This window comes from Macrobrachium nipponense, chromosome 1, assembly GCF_015104395.2.
Source record: "Macrobrachium nipponense isolate FS-2020 chromosome 1, ASM1510439v2, whole genome shotgun sequence".
In the NCBI taxonomy this organism is placed as follows: Eukaryota; Metazoa; Arthropoda; class Malacostraca; order Decapoda; family Palaemonidae; genus Macrobrachium; species Macrobrachium nipponense.
Window position 1 is genome coordinate 155,979,359 of NC_087200.1, and position 14,692 is coordinate 155,994,050.

At 34.7% G+C, this 14,692-nt stretch overlaps 1 protein-coding gene across 1 annotated transcript in view; it reads left to right on the forward strand.

The window, feature by feature from the left end:
* The window catches only part of LOC135219776 (basement membrane-specific heparan sulfate proteoglycan core protein-like), a gene marked incomplete in the record, with an annotated part of 1,285,796 nt that overhangs the window by 547,991 nt on the left and 723,113 nt on the right, over positions 1–14,692 (forward strand). The window contains 4 exon segments of the mRNA XM_064256828.1: positions 873–986; positions 2,464–2,577; positions 8,042–8,173; positions 10,363–10,485. Coding sequence (XP_064112898.1) covers positions 873–986; positions 2,464–2,577; positions 8,042–8,173; positions 10,363–10,485 — 483 coding nt within the window.

Sequence of the window (14,692 nt, forward strand, 5' to 3'; positions counted from 1 at the left end):
TCCCTCCTAGATAGTTAGTCTCCATACATGAAAGACTTAATTATTAATAGGGCTTAGTTTTTCCAGACCTCTGAGTCTCAAGTAGACTTCTCGGGCTGGTGAAAGACTTTAAGTTTGTAATCCTGTTGCAATTTGCTTAGGTACACAAGCTATGGCCATTCATATTGGAGGTAACCTGCCTTGTCCAACCTGCTTTGTTTTTCCTTCAGTTTCCCATTCTGAATACGGGCCAACAGGACAATGGCTAGTGTTGATTGAGTGAGAATGGACATCTCTCCACCGTCTCCATCCAGGTACCCTTGTTTAATCAGTTCATGGCTGGTCCAGTGCATTTGCTGAAAGCTACTCCATGTATGAAAGGCTATAGTTTGTACTATACCTGGGAAATATACAAATTACTTAATAATTTGGACTTTTTTAAATGAACTACTAAGTTAAACCACATTGGTAGCTAAAGGTAGTATCCTTATTTGTAAGAATCAGTTAAAAACCTAGAATATTTCATTGCAATTAGTCTATGGTAAGCATCATTATGAAAACTTACTGTCATAATAAAATGCCCATGATAAATTGTTTGCTTTAGGAAACATGTTTAATGGGCAAATTTTGTTTTGGTAAAATAGCAAAGTTAAAATAAAAAAAATTATTGAGTTATAGGTGCACAGCCTTGGCAAGCATAGTACAACTACTAACTACAAAGGACTTTCAGATAGAACTATTGCATGTCATATATAGCTAGATAACTGTATTTTTATAGTTGAATGATAGGAATTTTTGCACCACTTGCACTATAAGCATTAATTTCTTGTGATTTTAGACTAGTGTTAAATATTTGATTTGGATATGCCAGCTAATGAGAATTTGTGTCTCAGCAACGTGCAATGAAAATGAGTTCCGGTGTGCAGATGGTATTTGCATATCTGGCATCTTGGCATGTGATGGCCAGAAGTATTGTCATGATGGCTCTGATGAGTGGAATTGCCATAGTGAGTGTTCTGTATGTGATTTGTTGAGCTTGGCATAGATAGAAGCTGCTTATCATTTCTGCATCATCCATATCAGCATTTATGAAATATTTTTGAGGATTTTAAACTTGTACCAACTTGCAGGTACAATTGTATGTTGTCAAATTGCATGTTTGGTTTTCCTGGGTAAGTGTTGTAGATTAGATTATATGACAGCTTTAAGATAAGTGATAAGGTATTGTAAGTATATGAGAGTTTATGCAAATTATAAATGGAATGAGGCATAGCATCTTTTATTTTAAGTTGAAGATTTCTGCAACTTAAGTAGTTAGCTCTTATTAGGTACTTAATTAGGTACTTACAGAAGCTTCACTAAGATCCACTTTGGTATGAACTGCTTGCTTGCTTCTGTGAAGAATTGCCTTAATTTCACACACACACACACAAACACACACACACACACAAACAAACACACACACACACACAAACACACACACACACACACACACACACACACAAGAATGATCCTTTTAAGTATTCTCCAGTCATGCTGTACTGGGTTCCTCTCTTGTAAAAGATTATATAGTAATTGTTGGAATCTAGAATTATATGGTTCCATGTACGGAAAGCTTACCATATGGATTTTACATGATTTTGGTGTAAATATATTTTATTTTGTACAGTAATATACATGGGTGTGGGATAGTACCATGCTATAGCACCATAAATCAAAAGTTTAAATATATATAAAGTTATGAATAAAGACAGTAATTAGTATGTGTACAGCATATTAACATACAAGTACTACTCTACATTATACAGTATAATAGCGTCGTTTTTCCTAATTGACTCCTTTCCCTTCACCATGCAGCATAACTGTAAGTTATTTTGTATTCTTGCTATTTTAAGGGTTCCTGCAGAAGATTATTTTTTGTATTTATATCATGTACCAATTTCATTTTCTGCATACACTTACCATTGTTTTGTTTTTCTCAATGGAATTTTTAAAAGCATACAGTTACCATTGTTTTGTTTTTCTCAATGGAATTTTAAAAACATTAAATTGTAAATTGACAAGAATTTTATTGTTAAAAGATATCAAATAGTTTTGGTCATCCATTTGATAAAACTGTTACTATTCAGGTGTTTTGTAGGGGAACAGGAGGTTGTGCTAATATAGACTGTATTTTTGTACATTTAGTGTTTGCTAATGTCTTCTTAGGTATCGTAAATTGAAGTCATAAATTCAGTTTAAAATAACTGCTTCTCAGATAACATTGAATCCTTTATTGTTCATGGGAATTTTAATTGGATACAGTGTTACACTGCTTATGAATGCTGTACTAAAGTTTGGGAAAAGGTTAAACACTAACATTTGATGCCTTTCAGTTGCAAACTAATATTTTTACTAACTGTGCTTTACTCACTGAAATTTAATAGTGAAAGTGTTTCATTGCTGTAGAAGTTCGTCTAATATAACAATCTCTGCAATTCTTAGTATGCAACCTTGCTACACTGTGGCAGTGTGATGATGGTATCTGCATTGATCTGGTATTGCGGTGTGATGGCAAGCAAGACTGTCCAAATGACAACTCTGATGAACGCCAATGCAGTAAGTACTTTTTTAAGTATTTCTAGAGACATCTTGTTCCTTGGATAGTGCAGATTTTGACAAGTTAGACACCTCTGTTGATTATGGTAAGTTATTGTTATATCCTGTCATTATCAGTGATCAGGCCAAATATGAAGGAATACGGTATTATATGAATTGACAGGAATCTTAAGTAATACCAAGAGAGCTACATATTTACTGTGGATTGAAATAGGTATATGCATACATGCAGATGTATTGATAGGGCATGGTATGTGTTTGCACAAAAGCAATACAGATGCTATAGGATGCATTGCCTCTAATTTATATTGATTGTGTGATTTTTTGTTCCAAAATTTGTAAATACTGTACTGTATGCTTAGAATGAAATGTGGTACGTACTAAGGAGTAAAGTTTTGGTTCTCAAGAATTTTTTCATTTTGTTTTAAGAACTGATTGGTATATGTAATGTAGTCAACTAATTAGATATCTTTTAAGGTATAATAGAATTACTCTGTTTTGTATCCTTGTTAACAATATGTACAAGGGCAATTGTTACATTGCACACAGATAATCCTTTACATAAATATTGATGAAATAGGTATTTTTCTTATATAGATTACATTATTTTAAAATTCCTTATCAAGAAATTTTTTCCAAGAGCCTTGCAGGAAGAAATGTAGATATAGATGTGACCAAGATTTAGTCCTTGTTTAAATTTGTTCATTTTCTGTTTGTGTTTGTCCTTTCTCTTATCCTGCTTTTTTGTATTGCATAGTGATCATCATGTTACACCATAGTGACTGACCTTCCAACTTGACATTATTGGTGTGCATTTTCTGAATGCGTACAGTAATGTGATGTGCTAATTGGTTGTGGTTTGACCCATTCACATATACGTAATAGCCTATGTTCTATGTATGAATATGTTTTCGTTAAGGTTAACTTTGCATTATTAATATTATGTATACTGTTAACTGTTGCAGTGAAGGGAATCTGTAATATGAAAAACTTAATGTGAAAGTCAAGTCAATGTATTTCTGGCATTATGAGAGGGAACTGGTGTTGGTAATCAGACATATGCTTTAATTATTTTAGAACAGATTGGACAGGCTATACATATTTCACAAATGCCAAAAGTTTTGTAGGACTACTTCAGCAAGAGACCAATTGACGACTTTTGTTTTAAGAGAATATTACTGTTATCTAAACCTCTCACTGTTTTAAAGATTTGATGTGAATCTGATGCTTCTCGTCACTTTTAAGGGATCAGAACTTTCAGATCCATTTCTAGGGGAAATGCATGTGATTGAATGGCCATTTCCTAACTTTGATGGTTTAATGGCATCAACAATGAAAGTAGTAGAGTATTGATAAAAGTTACTAATGAGGCACTTGATATGAATGAAATATGGTACAGTATATTGACTTATGTTTTTTGGAAATTTTTACTTAATGAATTCAAAGCCACCTAGCATTCAAATCTCAGGTATTCTGAATACCTCAAAACATTTGCTGTGCTGTCATTATCTTACAGACTTATTTGCTCTTTCTACTATTGTTATCAATATATTTAAAATATGCTAAAACATTTTCATAATTAGTTAAGTGAATATTTCCTATTAACAGTTCTGCTATTTTCTTAGTTTTGAAATAGTTTGTTTTCAAGTAGTCATGGACATTGAAGCTCCATTTACAAGAAAGTGAAACTTATAGCTGAGTTGACTACAATAGTTGCACTGGCAGAATGACCTTCTCATTCCTTGTATGTAATACCCTACTGAAGAAAATTAAGCATTTTTGTAATAGAAGGCACTTGTATCACTAGTCTCTCTGCTTTGTGTACTGTCTGGTCCTCTGTGGGTGCTGCTCACCATATACTTTCTCCATAGAATGTGTAACTGATCACTAGCAAATGACATATTTAGTCAGCAGGAAGAGTTTTATAAAAAGGATTTTCTCTGTTAATAAAGTTCATCCTTTTAGATCCCACTCTCTGATTCTGTTGTAGGTGTTGGGCTTATACTCAATTCTTGCCCAGTGAAGTATGTGCTTCTTGGTCCTCTCCTCAGTGGCTGAAGTACAGTAAGAGCAGGAAGAGGGATAAGAAGTGTTTGCTAATTTTTGGGGGCTGATGGATGATACCTTCAGTGACACCTCTAATTCTTTTTTGCTATTGATTTCCATCCCTCTTCAACGTACTTTAAGATCTCTTCATAGGAGGATTAACTCCCCTAAGACCTTCATATCCATTAACCTCTCATCTAAGGATGAAGAAGCTGTTAGGAAGATGTCTTCTTTTGGTTACTTATGCAGAATCGCTTAATCTTTTAGGTAGTTTGTTTCATGCTTTACCTACTTTTTGTGTACCAGCCTCACCAGTCCTTCAGAGTTCTGGGTGAGTAAGAAGTCTCGGGGAAAGGAAGAATCACTCTCACCATTGTTCCACGTCTTCATTGTCTTCCCAAAGCTCATCTTCCTACTTCTCTTTTCCTCTGACCAGGAAGAAAAAGAGTGGGAAGTCCAAGGCTTTTCTTAAGAAGCTGAGGAGGACTTCTCCAACTCACTCTTCCTCATGGTAGGAAAACAGTTCCCTCAAAGGTAATCCTTGTACCCCATGAAGAGCTGTCACCATTTGGGACCACCCCTTTGCTGTCCCACAGTGTTTTCTTATGCTCGCAATATGATGGCTGTGCACGTCTTCTTCACTCTCTCCCTGTTGGTCTGTAGACTATGTGCAGGTAGCAGCTGCTCCAAATAGCTTTCCCCCCTTTTTCCAGCTTTCCTGACCACACAGTCTCCAGATTACACGGTTGAGCAACAGGAGACATTTTTTCATGTTCTCCTTTTGGGGAAAGTAGAGGGGAATGAGTACCCCCCTTCTTTTTGCTTAGCACATAATACTTGCTCTCCGGGCCTTGTGCAATCTGAGAACATTGCTTGAGAGAGATCTTCTTTGATGTCTTCCACCTTCTGTGTGTGCAGTTCACTGCAGTTTCTCACTCTTCCCTGTTTTTTGTACTTGGTTGCTACCAAAAAAGTAAAGGATCACATGGACTAAAGGATTGAGATCTGAATTTTGTTTGGGCTCTGAACGTGTAGGATCTCATCTGCCTTCTCCAATGAGAGGTTCATCTGGCTTGAGCAGATTATGAATGAGTATGCTTTAGGGAATCTCTTGCACCCTGATGGTCCTCCTAAGAACCCTTTTATATCATTTTAGCAATGCTCTAGGGGGCTTATTTCTCTCATCCGTGAGTGTAATATTTTTTTGGGTGAGAGAGGGTAGTCTCAATTTCACACCCGCCCACAGGCTTATCTACACAGTTTTTCTTAGGGATCACCCTGGAGGCACAAGCTCAGTCTCAGACTGGCTGCCATGGTCACAGCATATGGTTTAATGAGGGAGGTGAATGCCATGATCTGCAGGTTGGGTATTTCCCTCGTGAATGCCTTGGAGTCCATGGCTCATTCTCATGGATCAACCTTTTGATGAGCATGCTGACAGGTTTTGCTGTGACAGGAATCATGTTAAAAAAGTCTTCTAAGGTTGCTGGTGTTATGGGAGACTTACTCTCTCCTAAGCTCAACTGCTACTTCTACTCTATCTTAGGGAATGAGTAAGACTAGCCCAACACCAAACTGTTCTTTAGTGAGATGCTACTCTCATGACAAACCTGTCTTGTAAACATGGTAATAGTCTTCCCTCTCCTGTGAAGATCAAGGTTTGCCCTCTGGTTGGTGATCTGGTGCTCTAAGAAGGTAAGGCACTACCCATAATACCAGCAACCTTTAGAAGACTTTTTTTAACGATACCTGTCACAGCAAAATCTGTCAGCATGCTCATCAAAAGGTTGATCCATGAGAATGAGCCATGGACTCCAAAGCATTCATGAAGGAACTCTCCAACCTGCAGATCATGGCATTCACCTCCCTCATTAAACCATATGCTGTGCCACTGCAGCTGGTCTGAGACTGAGCTTGTGCCTCTATGGTGATCCCTAAGAAAAGCTGTGTAGATAAGCTTGTGGGTGGGAGGGAAGTTGAGACTACCCTCTCCCACCCAAAAAAATATTACACTCACTGATGAGAGAAATAACCTCCCTAGAGAACTGCTTGAATGTTTGGCAGAACAAAAAGTATCACTTCAGTACTAGTGCTGCTTGATGCTTTGTTTTGATAATTTTATTCATGTGTTAGATGGTGTGCGTGTGTGTGTGTGCAGTTCAAAAATCTTTTTTCGTTTCTTTCTCCAAAAGTTCAGATATTCACTAGTTAAATGTGGGATATGAGGATTTTGCAATAATCAAGTTACTTGGGGAAATTTCCTCCTTCAGTTCTACAAGACTATGGGAAAATAATGCATAAACATAATAAACAGGTACGTTTTGGCAGACGCATATAATCTAGATTTATTCATGTGAGAATATTAAACAAAGAAATACCCTAAATATTACAACAGCAGTCCAGAAAGATGTGGATCAGGTGCTATTTATAAATGGAATGAAGAAAAGATTTTATAATACTGAAAAAGAAACAACACATTTTTCAACGTTAGATCTAGTCATATGAGCTTTTTATTTTGTATTTATTTATCAAGAGGTTTGAGGTGGAATTACATTTTTATCTAAGGGAATGAAAGAAGCTCATTTTTTCTCTTTTGACATTCCACATTTTTCTTTACATACGTTCTCATTTTCATGATTGACAGGTATGTTTTGAAACAGTATATAGTACATATTCTGTACTTATTGGATTCTTCTTTTGACAACTAGGACTATTTGAACATGTCATGTACATACTGTAAATCCTGGAGTGGATTTTACACATTAGTTTGAAGGTAGTTTGATTAATGTCATTTTAGTTGTGTTAGTCATGGAGACTTTAGTTGTACTATTACCCATCCATAAAGGAGTACATCAAATAGATCCAGAAATCTTATACAAGCACCATCAAAATTTTAATAACCTTTAAAAGATATTTTTGCAACTTTTGCTGGTACTACAACCCAGGTACTGTAATAGTTATGCTTGTACGTATTAAGCTGAACTGTGTATTTTGATATTGGTAAAATGATTGAACATTTCCAGTGTTCCAGTTGAATGACTTAATATGCATGTACCATTTTGAGTGCATGTGTAAAATGCAGTTCCTGAAATGCATGTATTATTTTGCTTTTGCTTTATTTATAAGAATATTTTATATATAGTTTATCAGTAATTTCATGTTTTAATGTGTTGAGTTATATGAAAAAGAATTTTCCTGGCTTTTGGTTAGTTGAGATGTCAGTCTACCTATTAGCAGTGTTGGTGATAGCTTTTTCATCAAGGTGTACTTTGTTAGTTTTCATTTCTTTTTAGAATGTTGTGATTCTTGTGAATGACAGCTTAGCAGATGTACTCATGATATTACATTCAGGTTGTTCAGATAAGATTTAGCTGTATTAAGGAAGGATCTGAGTTACCCATGGTCTGTTTTGTCCCAGTTCCTTTAGCTACCCCACGACCAAACTGTACTGAAGGAGAGTTTCGCTGTAATGATGGTACCTGCATTAGCAGTGCTTCAAGATGTAATGGTGAACCAGACTGTGGGGATAGTGAGGATGAATTAAAGTGTCGTAAGTTTTCTGTTAATGCATAGTTGGATATGTAGAGCAGCCATAGCTGTCCTTCAGTATAACAGCCATCTTTTCTGTGATTCCATCTCTTGCAGCATGACGAGTTATTTTGGGAAACATCCATGTTTGTTACAGTTATTTATTTTAATATTTGTTCCTAACAAAGATTGTGTGCTATTTCTTGAAATTACTACTGTGCAATTTCTATCAATATTTTGTGTGTCGAGTCTATGCTGTGTAGGAACATTTTTATTTGTTTTTGTTCTGCTTTCCCAAGACTGATGAGTCAAGCATGATAGAAATTATTTACAATTGCTTTGATATTTGGTGTTGAGTTTGTCGTATTGAATTGGTCTTAGTTTTTGTTACATACATACTGTACTTTATTTATTCCTCAGCTTCTGTAGCTTTGTTTACTATACTATATAATTTCTTTGGTGTATGTAAAAGACTTTTCAGAATGGTATTTCTGTTTTTCTTTGTTTGTTGTTCTATTTTCTCAATATTAGTCTTTAGAAATGACTGGAACTGTACAATATCTGACGTTCCAGTTTTATTTGTCGAGAAATTTATTTAAGTTTATGCATTTTACCAGTCATTTTAGATAGCAACTTTTCTGTAAGACTTTTTGTACATGAGGATTATCTTAGAATTTCACCTAGAAGTAAAAATGAAACCTGGAGTGCCAGAACAGGTGAAATTTGGAAAGGTGATAATTATTTCCAAGCAGTAAGCATTGGGATGTAGAAACATCCAATTTCTATAGAACCCAAGCACTGACGATTAAATCATCATTCCCCAGACTCATATTCCCTAGTTGTGAGAAAGTTCTTATGTATTGTATAAGACACTAACCTACTAAACAAGTTTTTCTGGACAGCCGTTTGTACTCTGTTGAATTGTTTGTAAATTGGTTAGTGTATTCTTCATGCCTGTTTAAGTACAGTATGATATAAAATGAATAGAGTACTGTACATTTTTTCAACCTAAAACACAGTACACTATATGCACAGTACTGTATGTATAAATAGGTGTGCAAAACAAAATTTAAACTTAAAGGTGGCAAAGGGGAGAGCTCTGAACCCACTTTTAATATGTGATCCTGTTTGTTTGTATCTCTGAATGTTTGTAAGTTGAATGTTCATAAGTTGGGTGGTGTCTGTATATAACTGCATTAACAGTGGTTCATATAATTTCAACCAATACCCAACACAAAGTTTTGGAAACAGTCTCCAAAAGAATATTTTCAGAATTTTCAACATGTTCAGTTTATCCAATAATTACAGCAGGTTTTGAAGAAACCTTTTAATACTAACTATTAAGATGTACTGTAATTATAACAAACAAACACTTCCTGGCAGTTATACTACTTTTGAATTGAAATTTTAATCTTAGCTATATATATATAGAAGGGATCTGGCTAAAGAAAAATGGTTAGAATTAAATTGATTTAACTGGAATTAGTATAAGTGTTAGGTAATAAATTTTAAATAGTGTTATCCTCTCTTAGATTTCTGTTTTCTCTTCGGACCATCAAATAGTACAAAGAGCAAAGAAGTCCCTGTTTGATTGTGATATTTGTAAATATGTTATAATTTCAAGAAAGTCAAATATTGACTGTATAGATACTAAGGTAAGGTATATAATCGTTTATCAAGGTACAGGTTAGGAATATTTTTGCTAACCAGCTTTTACTATTTAGTGGTTTATTCAAAGAAAGGAACTCTTTCAAACCTATCTTGGATTACTTGTGTATAAAGAAAAAGGGACTTTTTTTACCAGTACTTAACCTTGGATTCCCTATCTTGACAAGTTTGCTTAGCTCTCTGCATGTGCTTTGTCAGTGTTGCCATGACAGTTGTCTTGCCAAATGCTTTCCTCGGTGTCCAGCATTTCTATAAGAACATAATTTTGCTGCACTTTCTCCACGTGCATATAAAGAGTGTTGCTAGTTATATGTAGCAATTAATATTTGCCAAGCTTTGTCCAGCCAAACTATACATGATAAAGAAAATTTTTTGTCAGCAGATGGCTTGTCTGTTTTTTATTTATTTTTCTAGTGCAACTTATTATAAGATTGTTACTTGTTGTTATAGCTTTACCATTAGCAATAACTCATACTATAATTATGGGAAGAATAAGTTGATCGTCGCTTGGTTGGTATGTGACCCAGAGCTTACCCCTGACAGCCCCTGACTTGTGCAGGCCTCCTGAGGGTTTCCGCTGCTCCAGTGGCTACTGCATCCAAGCCAAACGGCGTTGTGATGGAACCAATGACTGTCAGGACACCAGTGATGAAAGAGATTGCCCACGTAAGCTCATGATGAACCCTCCCTGAAGTTTCTAGTACAAATTATTCAAATTACTTATAAATCCCTTTTTTCTTGCTCACTTGGATGAAGTAAAATATATGTGTATTCTATATTTCTGGCAGTCTTTTCATACACTTGATCCAGAAGTAACACATGTTAGCCTCATATTCTTTTTAATTACTATTATTTTTAAATTGTATGTATAATATATATATATATATATATATACTATATATATATATATATATATATATATTTATATATAATATTTTTTATATATATATAATATATATAATATTTATATATTATATATAATATATATATATATATATATATATATATGTATATATATATATATATATATATATATATATATATATATATATATATATATATATATATATATATATATAGATATATATATATAATTATGTTTCCTATTGTGATGCTAATCTTTGCCTCAGTAGTTTTATCCTTTTAGACCCACCGGGGGCTCTTCTAAACAGACCAACTGATGTAAAAAATTCTTTCATATCAGGCCCAAATAGTGCCGTTTTTGGTACAGTGATGGAGTATAAAAGGATTCAAGGCTGGAAGGTTTTTTTTTTTATCCTGCCTTAGAGGAATTACCTAGTAGGTTACAAATCACCCCTCTTCCCCAGTTGTGGCAACATTGGCCACAGGTTGGCTTGTCTTCGCCATTATTCTTAGGTCATTGCTACAGTAAACTGTTTTGTTTTGCTCCCAGTGTCTTTTTGTTTTTCAGTCCTTTATTAGATGATGTCACAACTACCTGCTGAGGAAAGCATACTTAGCTTGGAGTATCCTACAGTATAGTGTTTCCTAACTTTTCATGCCAAAACACAAATTTTGCTTTGAAAATTAATCAGAAAATCAGGGCAGTCTTAGATACGAAATTAGACATTGTTACTAAGTCATTTTAAGTCTTTGAAAAATTGATTAAAAAGTCTTGAAGGCCACTTTTGTGGAGATTGTTTTTATTGTTGAGGAAGTAATGGTTTTATTGTTGAGAAAGTAATGTCCTTGAAGACAGCTAAAAAAACTCAAGGACAAAAAGAAGTTTGACTGGAGAGCAATCCCCTTATCATGTATATTATTACTTACTGGGAGGATCAGGGATACCTACGTGCCTTGCCACCGATGCTGATACTTGCAATCTTTGGCTTGATGTGTCTGTGTTTCTTCTCTCATCAAATGGTAAATACTGCATTAATGAATGAAACAGTGATTGAGGTGGAACATGTGGAAATTAAGGTTAGTTCCACCTTCCCCAATATGGATTGGAATGACAATTGGTGCCCAAGGAGAAAGTCATCCTCACATCTAGCATGGTAGCCAGACCAATCAAAGCCACCTTTTGTACTATGGAAATACTGTCCACCTTTTTTTTTATAAGACTACCCATCAGTATGAGCTGGACTGGTCCTTGAACTTGGTAACAGAGTAGTTAACTGGTGGAGATTGGGGGTTAGTGGGGAATACCCCTTGCACACCTTCCATCATCAATTTTCTTCAACGCGTCAATCATAGAAAACGTGGTTAACGTCATTGGGTCGGCAGATGATGGATCTCGAAGAAAACGCAAACCTGACACTGCTAGCATACTTAGCTATGATACAAAACGTCAACATAAGTTGATTGGAAAATCTGAAAATTGCACTCTGTAAAAAATTAGCATTTTTTAATCAATTACAGCTCATTAGCAAACACATAAAGCAAAGTTTTTGCTTCCACGTGAAAGATCAAACATTTCTACACAATTTAGGTATAAAACAAACTCCCAAAACCTAATTATTATATTTTTCATGATTATTTCCAAAAAACATACAATTTTTCTTAAAAGTTTCACATTCGTCACATCGTTTTTATTATTTCTATGCCTGGTAAAGATGTTCTGATTGCTTTAGGAAATAATCCAGTCATTTGCCAACATAATAGCACTAACCAGAAGTGTATATCAGTTATAGTTCGGACGTACCAAATTTTACCAAAAAACTTTTCCATGCTAATGTTCTTTTCGGCCCTGGGTAAAAATCGTGTACCTTACACCCTTATATTTTCAGCTTGTGCACAAGAGGGTTAAAGCGTCGGAACCAACCCTGCTATAAAAGAAACTCCAATATTTAATAGTATATATTTGTGAATGTGTGCTTTTGCTATAAAGTCCAGGTACATATTTATACCCTATACCCCTTAAACTACTGTAAAATGCTTATACGTAACTGCCTATTTTAACTGTTCACTGCCTAATTTGATATTTCTAACAAAAGTATATAAATTTATTATTCTAAAAAATAACTTCAAACAAAAATACACCCCAAACCTATCTTTTAGCAACTTGCGATAACGTTTATGTGTACAGTATTATGTACTCATATAAACAAACACTACTCATAATATTGTTAATTTAAGTTATAAACTGCATGCCAGTAAAAGCTTTAGCATAATTTTTACGGTTGAAAGCAATGTAAATGAATATAGAAACAGTAACAATAAATTTTACATGTGTGTACAATAAACATGGAAAATATTTGAGTAAAATAACAAATGAAAATGATTGAATATATACTCGTGATTTTATGATGTATCTCCTGTACTAAGCTCATTTCCTCCATCTCTTTATCCTATCTTTTAGTTAAATAAGTTAAAAATGTGAAAACAAATAAGTGACAAACATATTTTTAGTAGCGTTACAACCGAAGGAGAAACAGCTGTTTTGCTAAGAACAACCAATTTGCATTTCAACCATCGTATGATAGTAAACAATTACCATAGTTATGTTACAAATGCCGTAAGTAGAGTTGGACTGATTCATTTTTACACTGTACTGTAATTGCTATGAAAAAAAGATTGCCAAGGAAATATACTACACCATACTTAATTTATGCTGCAGGTTATAGCTGATGCTGAGAAAATAATGTTCAAACTGCATAATAACTATATAAATTATCATGTTTCGGCAACATGGATTAAACTCCCGTAAACTCCGATATGCCATCAAACTTGACCGTAGGTAAACTTGAAGTGAAAAGTGTTTTAATCAAAACTACTGAGCATGAAAGAACTCATTTTACCATTATTTTCAAGACGATAAGAGATAGATACGTAAAACTCTTATGATGAAATCAAAAGAAAATATTGAATTGAATCTCTTAGTTTTTTACACAAAAAACATGACCCCAGCACCTACTGATGAAAAAAATAACAATTTAGTTCACAACGAGACCTATTTAAGTAATTTTTTGACTTAAAAACACTTTGTATAATGAAATATAGCCTTGTATTATATAAATAGATTCATTCACACTAACTAGAAGCAAGAAAATTGCTCTGAACTGAGATAAATACATCAAAGTAAACCAACCTCGTAAACACCCTCAGCTGATTTCTGAACCAAAACATTGGTCACTATTCTGAATTTTATAATACATTAATGATATGAGAATACATACAATATTATTTAATACAGTGAAGTAAAGCATAACTAGCCATGGAAAAGATGCATATTCGTCATGTTTGTTTTTTATAATACAATACTAATATGTAGCGAATATTCCGTATTCAGCGGTAGATCCGGAGGAAAAAACCTTCAAATTGATATTTCCATTTTGCACAGATATAACCAGAAGTACGATATACTACAGTCTGTTATATTGGTATGCTACTGTATTGTGCATTTTTAAAAAATAAGTGCTTCCCCACTTTTAGGAGTGTGCTTGTTGCGCATCACTGAAGTGGGAGAAGTTTGGCAAGTAGTGAAAGAAGGACAACGCATTCACTGGCTTCCTTGGGGAGGAAATGTCCCCAGTGATGCCTCTGAATAATTCTGATCCCTTTCTCATGCTTTATTCTATTACTATTCTTCTGCCTAGTTGGGCTACTATCTCTTCTAGGAGGGTTAGTACTGTGGATATGAAGTCTCCCAACACCCTCTCTGAGGATGAAGTAGCTGCTGGTGAGGATGAGGTAGCTGCTGGTGTAGGTGTTCCTTTAGTAACTGCCTTGCCCTCTCTCATTTGACTGTGACATTTCCTGATACCTGTAAGGTGTCATCACTGGAGTACCTGCAGAAGATACATATGACTGACACTGAATATTTCAGGTAGTCTGACTTTCATGCCCTTCCTCAACCACGTGGTGGAGGAGGATGACAGCATGACATCTGAGCCTCCTTCTTCATATGCAG